General features: G+C 39.7%; 1 protein-coding gene across 7 annotated transcripts; it reads right to left on the reverse strand.

Annotated features, from left to right (window-relative positions):
- Positions 1–1,609: 1,609 nt before the first annotated feature.
- MACIR (macrophage immunometabolism regulator) lies at positions 1,610–19,829 on the reverse strand. 7 transcript variants are annotated; one of them, XM_033408460.2, is made up of 4 exons: positions 19,614–19,828; positions 13,344–13,433; positions 7,313–7,362; positions 1,610–4,089 (listed from the first exon to the last, which is right to left on the reverse strand). In XM_033408460.2, exon 4 carries the CDS (start codon positions 4,064–4,066, stop codon positions 3,443–3,445), a length of 624 nt encoding a protein of 207 aa, XP_033264351.1. In that variant the 5' UTR covers positions 4,067–4,089; positions 7,313–7,362; positions 13,344–13,433; positions 19,614–19,828; the 3' UTR covers positions 1,610–3,442. The 7 variants fall into 7 exon arrangements, with proteins under 7 accessions (XP_033264351.1, XP_049563333.1, XP_033264352.1 ...); XM_049707376.1 differs by lacking the exon at positions 19,614–19,828 and adding an exon at positions 18,679–19,423; XM_033408461.2 differs by lacking the exon at positions 19,614–19,828 and adding an exon at positions 18,213–18,650.
- Positions 19,830–20,102: the final 273 nt, after the last annotated feature.

Here is a 20,102-nt window from a genome sequence, read left to right on the forward strand (position 1 = left end):
TTTTCTAATGTAATGTATCACAAGAACCATTTCATAATTCTAAAGCACACTGCAAAGTAGAATGTGCATCCTTAAGGGCTGACAACCTCCACTTCTAGCTTTATAATCATATTTATTATATTTCCAAGGCAATCTTCCTCATCAATTTCCGCTACCCTAATCCAATTCCATTGTGTAAAAAGGCAATTCTACTTAATACTTGCTGTCCTCTCTGCATTACAGTGACGTACATCCTTGCTCTCTCTCCACTCCAACTCTTCTAGAGCATTTACGCCATTTATGCTTGACAGACTTGTCTTCTCCCTTCCATGACTGAGAACAAACCACTTAGGCCACAGTCATTTCAAAGTTCCCTTAAAAAAATTTTAACGGCTATAATGGAATAAAAGCCCTTCCAAGACAAAAGTATGTAAGAATGAGAAAATTAGTAAACATAGGTTGCTTTTCCCAAGATCTCAAGTAATATTTTCTTCAGTGAAAGGCCGATTTGCCTTTAAAAGTTCACTTAGAATCTTCTAAAAGCTCCCACACCTCAAATATTGAAATCATTTAAATAAACATCTCAGGGAAGGAAAAGACACAGCGAGCCACACGTGGGCATTAAAGGGCACAAGGGGCGATGGAGAGGACTCAATGGGTCTCAACAGTAGCCTAGCTGAGCCAGAGGCAGGAAGACATGGGGATCTGAACAGGTTTACATTTTAATCCATCCCCATAGAGTCTTTTCTTCCCTGACTGCCGACGCTGGGAGCCCTGGAACCAGAAGTACGAATGCAGCAAAAGTCGAGGAGCAAAAGAAGCTCACCTGAGACTGAGGCAAGGACTGAACTCTACTGCTACTTTAATGCATCAGCTGAGCCTATTTTTGCCACACACACACAAAAAAAGAATTAAAGTTATATGATACTGCAATGTATTTTAAGATAATATCAGCAGGTATATGACGGCCAAATGTATGCCCTGTTTAGTACAGAATATCAAATTGAATGAAAATGGAGGGAAAAAGAATTTAAAAATAGAAGCCATATTAAAAGGCTAAAGAAAATGTGATTTTTTTTCCCCCCAGCTTAGAGATCCTCCCTAACCTTTTTTCTTGATAGGATACCACTACCTACTACTGGAGCATAAGCACCAAGTGTAGGGAAAGCAAGACTGAGCTAGTGAAGGGGCTCTGCCAACACATTCTGAAAACCACTGACCCTGAGTTTCGAAACTTTCTTTCTAGGAAACCAAACTTTAAATTATATATATTTACTAATCACATAATAGAAAATATATCTCAAACTTTTAACCCCCCCCCACTTTTGCTGCAGAGTTTCACACCTGTCTTTAAAAACAAAATGGAATAGCTACATATTTTTATTTAGCTTAAGAAATTATGTAGGCGCATGGGCAGAGACAGATCTCACAGTCACACAGTTGTGTGACTCAACACATACCATTGCCATGAATACATCCTTCACCTTGAAATGTGAACGAGCACCAAATGCAAAATTATTATTTTATTTTCTTTAACAAAAATGGAATCTAAAAATAACTGCTTCGGTGAATCCTTGAACAGTAACTGGCCTGTTGATGATGGACCTCGTTAAAGCACAACACAACAATGTGTGTTTATATCACCCTTTTATTTCATAGTTAGAAATAATACAGTTCCACAGGGTAAGTCATCAATAAATAATGGTGTTTAATCATTAAACGTAAAAATCCCAACTCTTTGGCATCTGACAGGATTCTATTTCTTGTCAAACTAATGACTGTATAGATATAGTTAATCTTAGTGATCATTCGTCAATACAATATGTTACAAAGGTGCAATTTACTTTAAAATGTAAAATAGCTGAAAATTTCCAGCCCACCAAGAAATCTGATCAACTCAGTAAGATATGGGCCAACTTCCCTGAAGCTCTTTCACATGATTTGCCTCAGTGGAAGTATAATCAACGTTGATTAAGAGTTCCTAGGGTTTTCTAATACTTATTCTGCTCTAAATAGTTTGTCATTCATTCTGGCCAAAGAAAAGTCACATCTGCACCAGGAATGACCCACTCATTTAATTAAAAGGTGTTCTTATTTAATAAGCAAGATTGCTAACACCTTAGAAACTCACAGCCCCCAAAATAAAATTTAAAATAAGGAGGTCTATGCTGCCAGAAATGCCAATCAGTAATAAATTGCACCTTCAAGAGTCAAAAAAGAAAAAAAGAAATAGAAACTTTTACAAAAGGTACATTACATACATTTTTTTTTTTTTTCAAAATATGTTCAAGAATAGTTGAGCTGTATTTGTTACTAAAGCCAGGGCATTATTTCTTTAGCAACAAATTAAACCAGTGCAATTGACATAAATTGTTAAGTAATCCAGGATTAACCCATTAAAACTGTAGAAGCACTTTAGGCTCCTGCACTAATCCTAGAAAGTGGAATTTCAATGAGTGCCTGTGCTGCACAGAACTAAAACTGAAATGACCCGATGCCATGCTGAATGGTATCACTTCATACTTAGTTTAAGCATTTGAGAGTAGAAATCATGAGTTCCTCTATTAGAGTTCCATTCACTTACAGAACATTCAGATGCAATCAGTATTATGCCTATAATCCACAATTTAAAGAATCCTTTCCATTTTAAAGTTCCAGATGAATTTTAAATTAGAAAATAAGCACTAAGGAAACTTTTTCAACTTATGAAAACTTCATATTGGAAACTTTCCTGTAAAGTTTCCCCCCACCCATTGTAAAATAAATACTTTGTATCCCAAATTTAATTTTATTAAGACACACTTTAATAACGCTATAAAGAAATATTTTACAGCCATAGAGATCAATAACTTTCCATGCGGAAATAAAAAATTCACTGCTCAATAATATTATTGAAGCAAGTGAAGAAAGATTATTCTCTTGTCAATTTGAAATGTTAATTTTTTTCAGTGCAAAACCAGTTATAAAATATTTAAACTCAATATTTAAAAATAAAACGTGGTCCAATTTAGCAATCTTCAAGTTCTAAATTTCATAAAACAAATCATTACATATATTTTATAGTAAAGTACAGAGATTAAAGAAGTACTTGAGTACTTAAGATATAAATTTCTAATGAATCATACCAAGTCAGCAACAACCAAGCAGATAACATTTCCAATTTGAGTATCAGAATTTTAAAGACGATATTACTGTACCAAAGCCTTTTTTTCCCAGCTAAAAAGCGATACAAACTAATGGTCAACATTCTGTTTTCCTTGCAGTTGCGTGCTCTAGAATGATTTCACCTCAAGTACCTGTGATTTCATTCCTGTATTCAAAATTTGATCCAATTTTTATGTTCCAGGAACACTTAGCTGATTTAACCATCTATAATGTAAAGAGTCCTGTACAGAGTACAACAGTGGAATTTTCTAGCCAAGTGTAGGCTGACCTAAACTGGTTTACATCCTCTGCAAGTCACTCATGTATTATTCCTAGCAAACACACGGTCCCCTCTGAGGGTCAGGTGTTGAAGCTGGTACTGTAGCACTTCTGTGTCAGCTGGCTCCTTGATGTTCATTTTATCTAGATTGAGGTAGTCCAGAGATTTGGAGTGAGCCCTCTTACCTTTAAGAAGACAGAGAGGCAGAGGCCCATGGAGGGCCTTATAAGGTTCATAAGGTAAAGATTTAGTGCACTTGTCTCCTGAGCTGGGCATCCGCCTTCGCCTCCTGCCATTGACAGCTGGAATCTCGTACGGCTGGTAGTACCTACTTCTGGTTTTATACAAACGAGAGGAACGGGCAAGTCCTGCATCCAGCTGTTTGGAGCGCAAGGAAGGCACAGCTTCTCCCTTACTCTCTTCACCTCCTGTGCACTTCTGGGCTAACTTCAGGAGTTCCTCACCAGTCGTGAAGCCAACCAAATAGTTAGAGTCCATGTGGAGGATCTGGTAGCCTGACACAGTCCGGCGCATCGGCGAGCACGGAGTGCTGGAACAGCGGGGCTTCTCCACCTCTGCCTTTCCCGGGGAGCTCACCTCGGCCACGGGCAAGGGCAGGGTGGTCAGGGTACTTCTGGACTCTCCATTAACATCTACTTCCATTTTAGGCACCAGTCTGCACACTCCTAAAAGCAGACAGACTCAGATTAGAAGAGTGTAACGATCAGAGCCTCGGGCCAAGCTGGGTGGTTTGAGAAGGCTCAGGGAGCAAGAAGTAACACCGGCCGGAAAAACAACCAATGTACATCTGACAGATTTTTATCTATGTCTATTAAATGTTCCACAGCAAGCATGAAATGACTACTACTTCTCTGCCTTCAAGAACTCAAAGGCAGGTTAAATTAAAGTCTGAAAGACTACTGAAAGGTTCATATGGAGAAGCGTTAACAGAAAACAACAGCAATACTTCTCTAAATGCAGCGCTCCTTTCAATCACACAAAGTTTATTCCTTGATGTGATTATTAAGCAAATCCAATACAGAGCTCAACATAATGAAGCAAATAAAAATAATCATACACAATTTCACAAGAATCCACAAAACATTTCCAACATAAAAATTAACTTTAAAATTAACTCTTCAGCACAGCAAAGGAAACCATAAACAAGACCAAAAGACAACACTCAGAATGGGAGAAAATATTTGCAAATGAAGCAACTGACAAAGGATTAATCTCCAAAATTTATAAGCAGCTCATGCAGCTCAATAATAAAAAAACAAACAACCCAATCCAAAAATAGGCAGAAGACCTAAATAGACATTTTTTCAAAGAAGATATAGAGACTGCCAACAAACACATGAAAGAATGCTCAACTTCATTAATCATTAGAGAAATGCAAATCAAAACTACAATGAGATATCATGTCACACCGGTCAGAATGGCCATCATCAAAAAATCTAGAAACAATAAATGCTGGAGAGGGTGTGGAGAAAAGGCAACACTCTTGCACTGTTGATGGGAATGTAAATTGATACAGCCACTGCGGAGAACAGTATGGAGGTTCCTTAGAAAACTACAAATAGAACTACCATATGACCCAGCAATCCCACTACTGGGCATATACCCTGAGAAAACCATAATTCAAAAAGAGTCATGTACCAAAATGTTCATTGCAGCTCTATTTACAATAGCCCGGAGATGGAAACAACCTAAGTGTCCATCGTCGGATGAATGGATAAAGAATATGTGGCACATATATACAATGGAATATTACTCAGCCATAAAAAGAAACGAAATTGACCTATTTGTAATGAGGTGGATAGACCTAGAGTCTGTCATACAGAGTGAAGTAAGTCAGAAAGAGAAAGACAAATACCGTATGCTAACACATATATATGGAATTTAAGAAAAAAAAATGTCATGAAGAACCAAGGGGTAAGACAGGAATAAAGACACAGACCTACTGGAGAACGGACTTGAGGATATGGGGAGCGGGAAGGGTAAGCTGTGACAAAGCGAGAGAGAGGCATGGACATATATACACTATCAAACGTAAGGTAGATAGTTAGTGGGAAGCTGCCGCATAGCACAGGGAGATTAGCTCAGTGCTTTGTGACCGCCTGGAAGGGTGGGATAGGGAGGGTGGGAGAGAGGGAGACGCAAGAGGGAAGAGATATGGGAACATATGTATATGTATAACTGATTCACTTTGTTATAAAGCAGAAACTGACACACCACTGTAAAGCAATAAAACTCCAATAAAGATGTAAAAAAAAATTTTTTAAATTAAAAAAAAAATTAACTCTTCAACTGTGTTTAAGGGGCATACAATAAAAGATAAAAGCTGATCAATTTCTCCAAAGAATCCAATTTAGACCTAAAAAAATTTTTAAGGTATGGAGGAGTCTTAAAGGAAGGTTCCCACAAACCTTGTAAATGTTCTTTATTCCATATCTCCAATCAATTATTTAAAGAAAACCATTTTGTAGTTTAAAAGTTAATCCTAAATCCAGCAAATCAGGCCATTTTTAATATTAAACATATATAAAAATCAAATGTTATTTGACTATTTAATCCTAAAATATACCACAGATTTAACAGTTATTTTATTCTGCAACACCTAAGACAGTGCACTTTTGAATAGTTTGGTAAATGGCAGAACAATTCACAACGAATACTAATATTATTCATCACAATGATCACATTACATATTTGGAAAACCCCAGCAACCAGAAGTACCACAGACAATGGCCAGGTTCCTAGGAACTTGCAGATGGAATTTTGGAAAATAAAATCCAAGGGAAACTGAGTGACAATGTCACTTCTGATAAACTTTACCTCTACTTGATCTTCAATTAGAAGTAGGTAGCACAGCTTTAAATGTCTCAGATCACTAATTAAAACGATGTCAACTAATAACATGTCAAAAAATGTGATTTTAAGATTAAATATTTACTGAATTAGGCTATTATATTAAATAACTCTCACGAATCCCTTTGTAAAACAAATAACCTTTTCCTAATTGAATCATTTTCTAAAATTTGGGTATTCAATCAAAATCTAAGCAATCAGAAAGCTAAAAAAAAAAAGTCCCAACCTTATTCCTTCATTTGCATACTGTATTTTCTTTTCCTTCATTAGAAAATAAATAAACCAAGACTATGAAGAAGTTACCAGATGCCATCCTGTCCTCACTATGGTCCACACATCTCTAGTACAACTGAAAACTAATATCAAGAATGATTCCTGAGGGCTTCCCTGGTGGCGCAGTGGTTGAGAGTCCGCCTGCCAATGCAGGGGATGTGGGTTCGTGCCCTAGTCCGGGAGGATCCCACATGCCGCGGAGCGGCTGGGCCTGTGAGCCATGCCGCTGAGCCTGCGCGCCCGGAGCCTGTGCTCCGCAACGGGAGAGGCCACAACAGTGAGAGGCCCGCATACAGCAAAAAAAAAAAAAAAAAAAAAAAAAAAAGAATGATTCCTGAGATAAAGTAAATGTCAAAGGGATCCATATAGTTTTGCTTATTACTTACTTTTTACTCTAAATCTTAGACTATTTCCAATTTTAATTTAACCAAAATACCTTCGTCCCTCAACACTTCTAGCTTTAAATTAATTGGTTTTATTCTATTTTATTAATGTAAAAATAAATTTATATTTAATTGTGTAATTTATTTCTCTGTTGAGAGGATGGGAATAGGAGGTGACTACCATGCATACTTTGATATGCATGCAAAAACCTGAAGATTTCTCATCTAATAAACTTTAGAGGGCCATATGAAACCTCATCAGATTTTATGCTGAACAAACAAATGTTTACTCTAAGCCAAATGACAAATTAATCCTTCCTTTCCCACTAATTCTGCAGTCCAGAAAGAGCACAAGAGGACAGATCCAAGGCCTCCAACATACCTAACCTGACAGGCAGCTACAGGCGGGAAGTGTTTCTCTGATACTTCATTCTGAAAGAGAAGGAGAGGAGGGTCAGTGAAACCTAAATAATCAGGGCTGTGGAGGAGATGGGGACCACCCAAGGGGAGTTACCTAGGTGGTGACACTCAAGCCATCAGTCCACATTAAGTGACAAACCAGTCTAGGTTTCTTCCAAATCTGGCAGTCCATGACAGTCCATGGATTTCCACCAGTCACCTTACTGCATTCCCTGGTATATTATAAACTTCCTAAAATTCATGAATTCACACTTCACCCATTCTGAATTGGGTGATAATTCAAAAAGAGGCTAAGCTGGAAGTCATCTTATTTGCCCCTTAGTATAAAAATTGCTAAGCGAGCTAACAGCGTGCAAAGTCACAGTAAAGAAGAGTGGGCACAGGCTTCTCTGGTCAGTGCAATCATCAAAAGTTTGCTCCCTCACTAAGTCAATCCTGCTCCATCAAGGCAGACCAAGAGGAATACTTAGAAGCTCTAGGGGTTGAGGATAATGAATGGCAGGATACAAAGGTTTGAGAGAAAAAGAAATTATATACCAGCTTAAAAATAAGTACCTAGAAAATTAGAAAAGTGAAGAAAGTGAGTGAGACAATGTATAAAGGTCAAGATTTGGTGTGACAAGAAAAAGACACTTCTGTTAGATGAGTAACTATGACTGGTTAAGTTTCCAGCAGCCAAAACACCATAAAAAATATCACCTGGCTTGGGCAAAACTATCCAACAGGCTCTTCAGACATCTAACCTGATAGACAATGATTTAACCTAGATTGTTCAGCAGAAAATGTAGTTTAAGAACTCTGGAAATGTCAACCAAGCAGCCTACCATACTTTAAGAAAACTTACCATATGTAAGACACCTACTACACTTTACTAATGTAAACAACACACTCCCTGTAGAAAACACTACTTAACCAGAAAGTTAAAGAAATAAGCATTTCTAATATCCTCTAACAAAAATTTTTAACCTAGGAACTAAGGATCAATGCTCTATGTAACACTTCTGAATGAGAGTCCTGCTGTACTGGAACATGAAAAAGCTCATTTTAGATATTACATACATAACAGCTGCTACCTGCTGAACCTCTGATAAGTAATTCTAAGGGCTGGGAAACTGCAGTTTTTAGTTATAAAACATCAGTACTCCTGCTCCAAACGATTGCACATTCTCAAAACTAACAGTTCTTTGAGGTGCTTTCATGGTCTCTGTAGCATACTGTCCTATATCCGAGAACATCTTCAGATCTTGACACTCATGTAGGAATATGAATGGTGCAAACAGGACTCAGCAAATTGCACAGATTTAAAAAAATGATCCTTTTTACTTATATTCTGCCTTTCTAAAGAACATCTACTGTGTGGCACTAAGAAAGCTATGTGGAAGCTGGCTGATTGGCAAGTAAATATTTTATTTTTAGCTGGGTAGAGTGCTGACTAAGCAGCATAACCTTCCACTCCTCAATGTGACCGAAAACAAAACTTTTTATGCTATTAAATTGCCGAAAATTTCCTGAGTAGATTTAAATATTGGAGCAAGATCCTGAGAGCAGTTATACAATCAACGTTTACTTATCTTTTTAATGGGCAGCAGTAGTGTAGGTACTGTCCCATCTGAAGAGGGGGAAGTACTCTCTAAAAAAATGGGGGTGACGTGAAAGACAATAAGACCGAAAGGTCTCAAAGTCAGCATATATGAACGTCCAATAATTTTCACTGCAAAATTTCTTATTAAAGGCATTCATCAGGGAACTTGGCTATCGTGACTACATTGGATGTAGCCTGTGTTAGCAGTATATTCTTTGTATTTTACCATGAAAACTCTGCTTATGGGTTTGTTATTTTTAACAGTATTCATGACTAAGCATTTTGTTTTATATTCTAAAATAAAACTTGTATCAAAAAAACATACTGCCAAGATAAACAATTACAAAGCACTCTCTGTAAATATTGCAGGTATATATGCAACAGGCACCACGCCCACTGCATCCTTAAGAATAAATGTGAACCGAGAAATCAAGGCCCACTGCTAACTTCTGCACCACAGAGCACTACAAATTGGAGACCAACAACAGAGACCCTTACTGTTTCCATTAATGCCTTTCATATGCAGTTTAAAGCAAGAATAAAAACTGGAAACAGAAAATATGATACCAGAAGCAGCAATATTCTGTGGAATAGAGTCTAGAACAGAAAATGCAACAAGCATAAAAAAGTCAACTTGTAGTTGAACACTGCTTTTATAACTGAGTTTCATAAACAAGTACCAGAAACAACGGTAATTTTTTTAAATGACACCTAAGGGTCTTCAATATCAAATTCCCTCACAATCCAATCAGCAACAGTGGCACTCAAGAATATTTATACAGCATACGGGAGACCTGGCAATGTTCACAGGCACCACTCTGTTTCTTTGAAATATATGAGGACTCAAAACTAGACAACGCTAAACAAGGAAACACTTCAATATTTACCAGGAAAATGTACACAGTGTACATTTTTAAAACATTGGGTACAGCATGCAATTGTGAAGTTTAGGTGAAACTAAAGCAAAAAGTCCAAACCACAACACACATATAGGGGAACCTGATATATCAAGACCAGCACATTCAAAAGAATGTGACCATGGAATCTACCGAGCTCTGAACACCCTCCAAGAGGCCAAACTTCCTATACAACATTTTGAGCAACATTTTGAAAATATAACCTAGATGCCTCAGCTCCTTAGACCAGCTCTGAAAATAGCTAATAAGTTTCACAACTACTACACAAAGAATTATTTTGAGAAGTACTGCATTCCGGGAGTGTTTTTTTTTTAATCAGGCTTATCAAAAAAAGTCACCCTCAGTAATCAAAAAACTGCTCCAGTATGCTTGAACTGTTTTTAGCAACACATAGCAACAAAATTTAAGACAAAACAGATGTAATGTAACTGTCTAAATATACAGAACAAAAATATCATGTGAACAAAATCTTTTTGAAGAGGTACCTGAAATGAACCATTCAGAACAGAGTCATTCCTTGGGAAATGGAGTCCTTCCTAAGCATGACCGTATCAGTCCAGTGAAATCTAGATCTATCTAGTTTTAGTGCCAGAGTCATCTAGGAGTTCACTTTCCCGGAACATCCGATTACAGAGAAGAGGACATGTAAGCCGTGAAGGCAAGGGCCTACCCAGGGCCAGGTGTGCAGTTCCAGGTCTCCTGGCTTCAAGTCCAGTTCTCCTTCAATGTCATCATGCTGTGCCTCTAGCACATGGTTCCCAAAGCTGTCTACACACTGACACATCCAAGGAGCTTCAATAAATACTGATGTCTGTGCTCTATCCCAGATCTGTGATTTAAATCATCTGGGGCGTAGCCTGGGCTCTGACATGTTTAAAACACACCGCAAGTGCTTCTAATATGCAGACATGTTTGGGAACTTGTCTTATAGACATAGAACTTAACAGATAGAAGAATTTCACTCCTGTAAGTTCCTGCCTTCTTTTCCTTAATCAGTAATTATAGTCACATTAGTGAGTATCGTTTTTGGCTGCTTCCAACTGCTAACAACCTATCCCTAAGGCCTTCTAATTTACTGTTTCTAATCCACTGCTGTGCTTAAAAAACATCTGCTAATCAAACTTGTTAAAACTGGATATAAAATATAAATAAATTTATGCACTGAATGAGAATTGGGCTTCTTCATCTGCACATACTTTGGTATACTTACAGTTATTTTAGCTTCTTAGAAGCCTCTGTCAGGTACAGCCACTTTGGATCACAGTTGGGCAATTTCTTATAAAGTTAAATAAATGCTTATTAAACAACCCCACCCACCTTACCTGTAGGTATTTACCTAAGAAACATGAAAATATATGTTCACACAAAGACCTGAACATGAATGTTTATGACAGTTTCATTCATAACCACAAAAAAACCTGGAAACAATCCAAACATCCACCAACAGGGTAACGGACAAAGAGACTGTGGTTCATGAATAAAATGGAATACCACTCAGCAATGAAAAGGAACAAACCAGGATTACACTAAGTGAAAGAAGCAGACAGAAAATGTTATATACTCTGTGATTCCATTTATATGACATTCTGGAAAAGGTAAAACTGCTGGGACAGAAATCAATCGATGGCTGCCAAGGGCTGAGGCTGGGAGGAGAGGGCATACAACAAAGGGGCACAAGGGAATTTTGTGGGGGGGATGAAAATATTCTATACATTGACACTACACAAATGGCTACATTTGTCAAAAGTCATCAAACTATACACCTTAAAAGGGTGAATTTTACTGTATATAAATTATACTTCAATAAACCTGACTTTAAAAATAAGCCTGTCGGGCTTCCCTGGTGGCGCAGTGGTTGAGAGTCCACCTGCCGATGCAGGGGACACGGGTTCATGCCCCGGTCCAGGAAGATCCCACATGCCGCGGAGTGGCTGGGCCCGTGAGCCATGGCCACTGAGCCTGCGCGTCCGGAGCCTGTGCTCCGCAACGGGAGAGGCCACAACAGTGAGAGGCCCACGTACCCCAAAAAAAAAATAAAATAAAATAAATAAGCCTGTCACACCAAGTTTTTGATGCTCCTCCAAATTTTAAAATTCTTTAAAATCCTTCTGTGGACTTCCTTGGCAGTCCAGTGGTTAAGACTCCATGCTTCCAATGCAGGGAGCACGGGTTCAATCCCTGGTCAGGGAACTATGATCCCACATACCATGCAGAGTGGCCAAAAAAAAAAATCCTTCTTATACTGTTTAATCCCAGAATCCAAAGGAATCTAACAGTTGTCCAGTCTATGTTTGAACACCTTCAGTGACAGGTAACTCACCACCTCTCAAGTTGGTTCATTTCCCCTTTTGCAGCTCTGCTAGAATGTCTTTTCATTTACATATATAAGTACATCTATAACTATGCATATGTACATATGTACACATATATGTATACTGTATGGAGAGAGAGATACACACACATTTCTGTAGCTTCTACTCATTGTTCCTTGTTTTGTGCTTTACTTCAATTGAATGAGTTAATGACCCAGCCACATCATTTCTTATTTAATAGCCTCTAAAAGTACTTTGTACCTATAGTTCTCAAACTTCTTGCTCTTTTCCTCAAAACTGAAAACTTTAGTTATGCTTCCATTCTTCAGTGTCTTAAATTACATTGCATAAATTTGACAGGTTATATCTATTAAATGAAACAACATTGTTTGTTTTTCCCCCCATCATTCTTTTGAATCATTCTACTGCTGACTGCTAAGTTGGAGATTACTATGAAACGGCTTTTTCAAAAGATTATAACCACTCTACGTGGTTCAAAGCCAGGACCTACAAAGATACTGAGCAAGTAGAATAACATACCAAAGCATGAACTCACACTAATATAAATTTTTAAATGCTAAAAAGGTCATTATTAAATTTTTTCCCCTTCAAAGACTTGGAGCCACATGGACAACTGTGTCAGCCAGGTACACAGACACACTGAAAAAAGACAACATCAGCATTGCCTATTTTTAACAGTTTAAATTCATGGTGTGATAAAAGGAATGTCACACTTGGAGTAAACTGAGAAACGACTAAGTGAAAATGATATTCCTTTCAGTTACCTGTTTGCCATTATATATGTATAATACACAACCAATCCTTCTGCAAATTACTTCACCAATCTTTGGAGATTAACATTTTTACCAAAATTTCCCTGAAATTAGAGCAACTACCTCTTCACTATATTTCAAAATATTATTCCATAAGACCTCCTTTATCTTACAAGAGTAAAAAAAGGAAAATCTACTCAAAAAGTCAAACATTTCAATTATAATAATGTTAGCATTCAGTAATAATAATTTCAGTTCTCACTATTAAAAATTTCATAATTATACTATATATATTTATAATAATATACTGACATTTCATATTCATCTGGTTTATATAGTACTTAAAACACATTATGGTATTATGTTCATACAACTGGTTAACAAACAGAAAAAGCAAAATATAACTCACCAGCCTAATTCCCAGAAGATGTCACTGTACAATTTCCAATGAGTCCCAAGGGAACACAGGCATAATAATTTTTCTGCTCTACTCCAGATACTAAACATGAAATATAAAAATAAACCTTTAATTTAACAAGTAACACAACTTATAAAGCAGTTATGTCAATTCTAACTGCAAAGCATGATGAAGCAGGAGATACTAACACCAGGTACAGGTTACATAGGATACAATATTAATTAATTAAAGTAATTTTGAGTTTGTTCAGCTAAATGCAACCTCAAACATTTTATCATGCTTGTTTCTCTGTGTTCTGTTGCTTAACCTCTACCTGGAGACTAATAGTAGCTACCAGGGCTACATGAAGAGCCAAGAAAACTTAGGGGTTTAAATGTTGGTTCCACCATCCAAATCCTATTCATGTGTTCAACAGATTCGCAGTATCCTATGGAAAATATAATGCTGAGACTGGGGTCAAAGGAAAAGGTCCTAGACCTTGCCTTGCTAAGAACTCTGCCTCTTGACCTGGCATAAGTAGCAATTTTTAAAATGAGGACAATTCCATCCTTCCTCCCTCATAAAGTTGTTATGTGGATCAAATGAGAAGTAGGTGAACGTGTTTTGCATGCTGCAAACCCCTTTACAAATGTGTGATGTTATTATTATGCAATTAATTTTTGATGTCTACTCTTTTTAGCCATAAAATAGCAACAATCCTCCCTAAGACTGCTCTGAGGCAAATGACTGAAAGGCTCATGGAAAAACATTTTTTTAAAAGAGAACAACTCAAAAACACTTCTTTATAGTTATTACATTGCTTTGTAAGTGGGATCCTATCTTAAATGTATGGAGGGTTATTTTATTTAAAAGCTCTATTGCCCCATTTGTGAAACAGCTGGAGGAAGGTAGTTTTAATTACTAACTCTAGGGTTATTTCCAGCGTGAAAAATGTCGAAATTCTAAGGCACATACAGGAGAGTCTTATACAAAACCATTCTAAATCATAGACCCTTTCTCCTCAGACCTTATAAGATTTTTTTAAATCAAAAATTCTAAGCCAGGAAAAAATGTATCAGCCAATATTTGCTGGTTATGTGGTTGGATGCCAGATACAGAAAGGTATCTCCACTTGATTTTTCAGGGCTACATCTATCGCAAAGTGAGATAGATTTCATTTAGACTTTTAGAAATCTAGACTGAAAACCCAGAAAAAGGAACATTAGAAAAAATAAAAAAAACTGTTTGATTTTAAATAAATAGTTTTATAAAGCAGTCTAAAATCTCAAACTATCATATAATTTGCACCATGTTTCTGGTGATATGTCCTTCTTTTCAAGCTTTTAAATGCATTGGAAAAATATCTTTTCCAATATTTTTTCAATACTAAAAGGAAAATCAACCTAAAACTTCATTCTGGATTTGAAAGCAGAGGAGCTTTAAAGTAATTATCCAACTCTTGCACTAGAGCTGATGTGGAAGTCTAGGAAATGGTTGTAATTTCATAGTAAACAAAGTGTGGTAACTAATTATCCCTATGATGCCACTGCCAAGCCAAAAAGAGAAATACAAACAGAGTCCAAAGGAGCAACACAGGGCGAAACCAAGGTGTAGGAACTCTGTTCCATTTTTTACTCATTTATGACTCAGCTTACTGTTTGGTGTGTAATTGCACGTTATCCATGCACAGGTGCTAAGAGGATGATGATGATAAAGATGGTGAAAAAGAGAAAAAATTTTAAAATAAAAGGAACGAGGTCAGAAACTAGTATAAGAATATAGCTTCTTTAAGAGACTTCCTATAAAGGAACGTAGTAAAAATTATAATAAGGATTTTATTCTCATCTCCCATTAGAAAGAACTAAAAGACTGTAATTCAAAAGTCCCCAAAATATATACCCTCCAAATAACACTTTTAGGGTACTGTAAAATCTATAAATATCTAGCACTTGCAATTGATTTTGGCCAATGTTTTGAACATGAAGCTTTGGCAAAGTATCAATGGATCTTCTCTCAAAAACAGCCAAAGGGAAAAGAGCTCATGTGAAATTCTTACAAGATGGACTAAATACTGCATAAAAAACAAAAGGAAGTAAAACTAACACAACGATGTAAAGCAACTATACTCCAATAAAAATTAATTAAAAACAAAAAGCAAAAAAAACAAAGGGAAGTAAACAGAGCAAAGGCTAGAGTACATAATGCTTCCAGAAGCAGCTGAAACAAGCAGAAAGTCCTGTGACATAATCCTGTAAGCAATGAAAATAGGAAAAATTAAGCCTGGTCAAGAGCTACCCATAGGCCTCTGGACAGGGAAGCCATGGGTGACTAAGCAAAAGACACCCAACATCTGACTGCAAATGAAGTTTCTACAAACAGAAAAGTCTGCAAACATTAACTAGCAAGTGTGTCAAATTTTCTCAGGCAAGGTGACAGATACCACCACAGGAAAATAAAGAAGAATGTCCTTCAAAAGTCGGGTGACCATATGTCTCAGTTTATAGCCAGTGAGTGCCCTGGCATAATTATTTACAGCACCCCCTTTATCTCTCAAACCTGTCCCAGTTTGCTAATTGTATTATCATCCTACTCAAAAGTAATATGTAACAATGGAAAGGCAATGAATTTAAAAAGAAAGGAAGAAAGACCCTTCTGCTTGCATAGTGGCTTTCTTTACAGTTCTGAGTAGTACTTCTTTGGGTGTATCCACTCAGTCATTCAATTATTCATTTACTCATTCAACAATATTTCTTGGGTCTTACTGGGTCCCAGCATTGTACAGGTACTGGTGCAAATATAAAAAGTGAAGCCTGAGACCAGACAAGAGGGGAAGACAGACAGACATGGAAATACATAAATCTAACACATATAACAGTAAACTTGAATGGCACTGGGAACCTAACAGGAGTGATTTTCCCCCAAATATAGAAGCTCCATATGGAAATTTTCAAGCCCACACAAAATCCCTACACACAAAAAAGCCACAAATCTCTGGCTTCATCATAGATCCATTAACAAAATAGCAATATGAAAATATTAACAAAATATCACTTCCAAAAATCATAAGGTTATAAATCTGAAGGCGAGCATATAGCCCTCAAGAATTTTGGTAAATAAATCTCACAAATCATTAAAGGTTATATTACAAAAAGAAAGATAAACTTCAGGCAAAGAAAATTGGTAGAGAAGTTACAGGTTCTAATTCTAGTTCCCAAAACAGGAAGGAAAAAAAAAAAAAAATGGAAGCAGGTAGTTTCCTCAGAGTGGCTATTTGAGGAGAGACACATAGTGGAAAAGGACTTGGCAAAAAATAGCAATTTTTAAAAGTTCCATTCAGACTAATGAAAATATTTTGCTACCAACAGTTTCAAAGATTACTCTAATAATAAAAAAAAAAAAAGAGGACTAAGACATCTCTTAAGGGCTTCCCTGGTGGCACAGTGTTTGAGAGTCCACCTGCCGAGGCTGGGGACACGGGTTCGTGCCCCGGTCTGGGAAGATCCCACATGCCGCGGAGTGGCTGGGCCCGTGGGCCATGGCCGCTGAGCCTGCGCGTCCGGAGCCTGTGCCTTGCAACGGGAGAGGCCACAACAGTGAGAGGCCTGCGTAACGCAAAAAAAAAAAAAACCCAAAAAAACAAAAAAAATCTCTCAAGTAAGAGAACACTGAGCAGAAATAAAATGGTTTAACTGCCAAAGTACAACATTCACAATGAAAGTAAAATGCTTAGCTATACTTATGTGCTCGTATTAAAGGTTACTTTAAAATCATCTTACTTTTCCACTTGCAACTCATAAAAACTAAATCTTCAATAATTTTTAAGAAGAGTTAAGTAGGGTGTGACTTTTCTGAAACCATCCTTGACCTTACAAACAAATCATTAACCACACCAACCTGGAAAGACAACCCATAATTGGTTCAGAAGAAAAAAAATGTGTTTCTCTTTCTAATATCAGTTCTTTTAATAGTAAATTCCTTAAAGGGCAGCATTCATTTTCTTTCTACTTCTACTAGTAGAAATTAAAGAAATTACCAGTGGCTTACCATTATGTGAAATCATCCTTCTACTTTTAGAAAAAAATTCAGTTTCACTACAAATATGACTGACAGTAACTGGAACTGCACGTCTACATGCAGTCTTTACAAGAAATTTGCCCTTTAGGAAACATAACTGAAATGGGACAGGTGTACACAGTGGAATCGGCTAACGTTCCAGATGAAAGCTTAAAACCAAGAACTTATTTTGATACGCTGGTGACGAAATCAGAGCTCTCTCTGGAGGAAACGAGCTGATTTTCCCCCAGAGGATATAAATCAGCAAAAAAAAAAAAAAGATTTAATCCTGTATATAAGGTTTTATTACTCCCACCACACTAAATACTTTTAAGGGTTAATGTGCCCACTAGCTCTCCAAAGTATACAAAATTATACAGAGAAAGTAAACAAAGTCACTGACTATTATGTAAGGTCAATAAATACCCTCTGTCTTATACCCTGGAAGAGATACTACTAAACAGTCTAATTTACAATTAAATAACCTAAAATGTTGACAGAAGCATATTCTAAACACCAGTTCTTATCAAATCAAGAGGTTTCTGGGATCATTAATCCTTGTATTTCATGCTGGTCATTTTATTAAGTTTATAATGCATACACAGTTACATAATAAAAACATTGAGAAATCTGTGAAACATTCATTAAGTATAATTGTGTAAGCGTAAATCATGGTCTTGAATTAAGAAAGTACCAAAAGCTTCACAATAATAACCAATACTGTATTTTGAAATGACTGGGAAAATAAACTTTGAGAAGAGGTCATTTCTATCTCCTTAGTGTCTAATCTGCTCTACAGGGTTAAAAAAAATAAATAAAGCAACTTACTAGTGAACTGTAGTGTGGCTTATCTGAGAAAAACAATGTAAAATGAAGAGTCTAGAAACGTCGGAAATGTTGTGCAAGAGCTGTTCTTTTGGCTAGGAGTAGCGAGCACGCTATAAAATGCTACTGCCTCCATTCTTCCTCTTTCCTCGAATGATTAAAAAGTTCCCAGTCCCAGTGTTAACCTGTGCGCCACAGCCATACACATACACACTCAGCATCTTGGCTCGACACAGATCAGTAACCAACCCGAGTGCAAACTGGCGTGGCTGGAGAAACAGAGACACCCTAAGGATGTGGAACATTTACAAGGAGAAAGGGACAGGGCCATCATTCCCTTCGTGTTCCCATCTCCTTTCTGGCAGAGATTTGCAGATTCCACCACTAGAGTTTGGCAGCTTCACAATGGGGCCGCCTTCTCAAGGTCTGACTGCCGCCCGCCCGGAAACCCCTTTCCTCCGCTTCCCACCTGGCCCAAAGTTCACCCGCGACAGGTGGGGCGAGGGCGGCGATGCCCAAGGACATCTGCCGCTTTCGCTTCTGGCCAGCACCCGGCCCGAATCCACACGCGCGCCCCCGGCCACGGCCGGTCTGCCCGCCCCCGCCAAACCGGCAGACGCGCAGCGGGCGCTGGCTGCGGGTTCCCGGACGGCCTCGCCCCCCAGACTGCTGCGCGGACGAGGAGGGCAGGCGAGATAAGGCTGCCACGGATTGCCCCGAGGTGCTATCTGGCCCGGGCAGTCGCCCCCGGCACGCAGCCCGGGCAGGCAGCCAGAGGCGCAGCAGGCCCGGGAAGGACCTACTTCTCAATGGGGCCCCCAGGCCCGCTGCCCCGCGATGAGGCCACGGCGGCGGATGAGCCAGCGTGCGCGCCAACGCGCGCCGACTTCCGCACCGCCGCACCGCGGGAGACGCGCAATGGGTCGTCGAGTCCCGCACCTCCCCGGCGAGCGCACGCCGCGCGCACACGGGGGCGCACGCCCCTGCACCCTCACTCACACGCGCTGCACACTCACGGCGTCTCCGACCCCACCCTGGGCCAAGAAACTGCGGGCTCCCGGCACCCCGCCAGGGCCCCACCCAGTCCACCAGACTCTACCCCCCTGCTCGGGCGCCGGGGGACCAGACCGCCGAGGCCAAGGGCCGCTGAGGCCGCCCGCCGTCCATCCCGGAGGCCCGCCCGGTCAGGGTTCCTCAGCACCGCGCGGGCACCGCGCGCCCGGCCCCGAGACGAGGCAGGGAGGAAGGGGCGGCGCCACGACTGGGGCTGGCACCGAGGATCGATGACTGGGGCAACCCCCCTAACCCACGCACCCACCCACCCATCATCATCACCACCACCACCACCACCTTTTCTGCAGCACAAAAGGTTGCAGAAGGAACCGCCGTCCCCGTGCAACCTACCAGTGGCCCACAGCTCCGCCGCCTCCGCCGTGCTTCGGGTCGCGGAGACTGAGACAAGGGCTCGGGAGGCGCAGGGCTGCGGCGTCGAGATCCGGGCTGAGGCCGCCAGCCGAGCCAGCCGGGTACCCTCTCCGCTCCCACCGCTCTCGGCGCCAGCTACGGCCCGGCGTAGTCCCCGCCTCCTTCTCCTCCTCCGCCGCCGCCGCCGCCGCACGCCTTCCCGCCCTCCTCCCTCTGGCTGCAGAGGCGCAGCCCGTCAGCGCTGAGCCCGCCTCCTGCGCCCAGCTCACACACCCTGAGGAAGGGCGGACCCGAGAGAGAAAGGCGCTCGGGAGCTGGAAGAAGGGGGCTGGGGAGAGGCGGGGGAGCTGCCGGCTGCGGTGGTTGAGGGGGAGGGGGAGGAGGAGTCGTAACCCCCCCTGCCCAGTCCAAACCCGCGCCCGACAATTCAAGTGCTCCCACTCCAGGCCTGGCAACACTCAAGTTGCC

The sequence above is a fragment of the Orcinus orca genome, chromosome 3 (assembly GCF_937001465.1).
Source record: "Orcinus orca chromosome 3, mOrcOrc1.1, whole genome shotgun sequence".
Taxonomy (NCBI): domain Eukaryota; kingdom Metazoa; phylum Chordata; class Mammalia; order Artiodactyla; family Delphinidae; genus Orcinus; species Orcinus orca.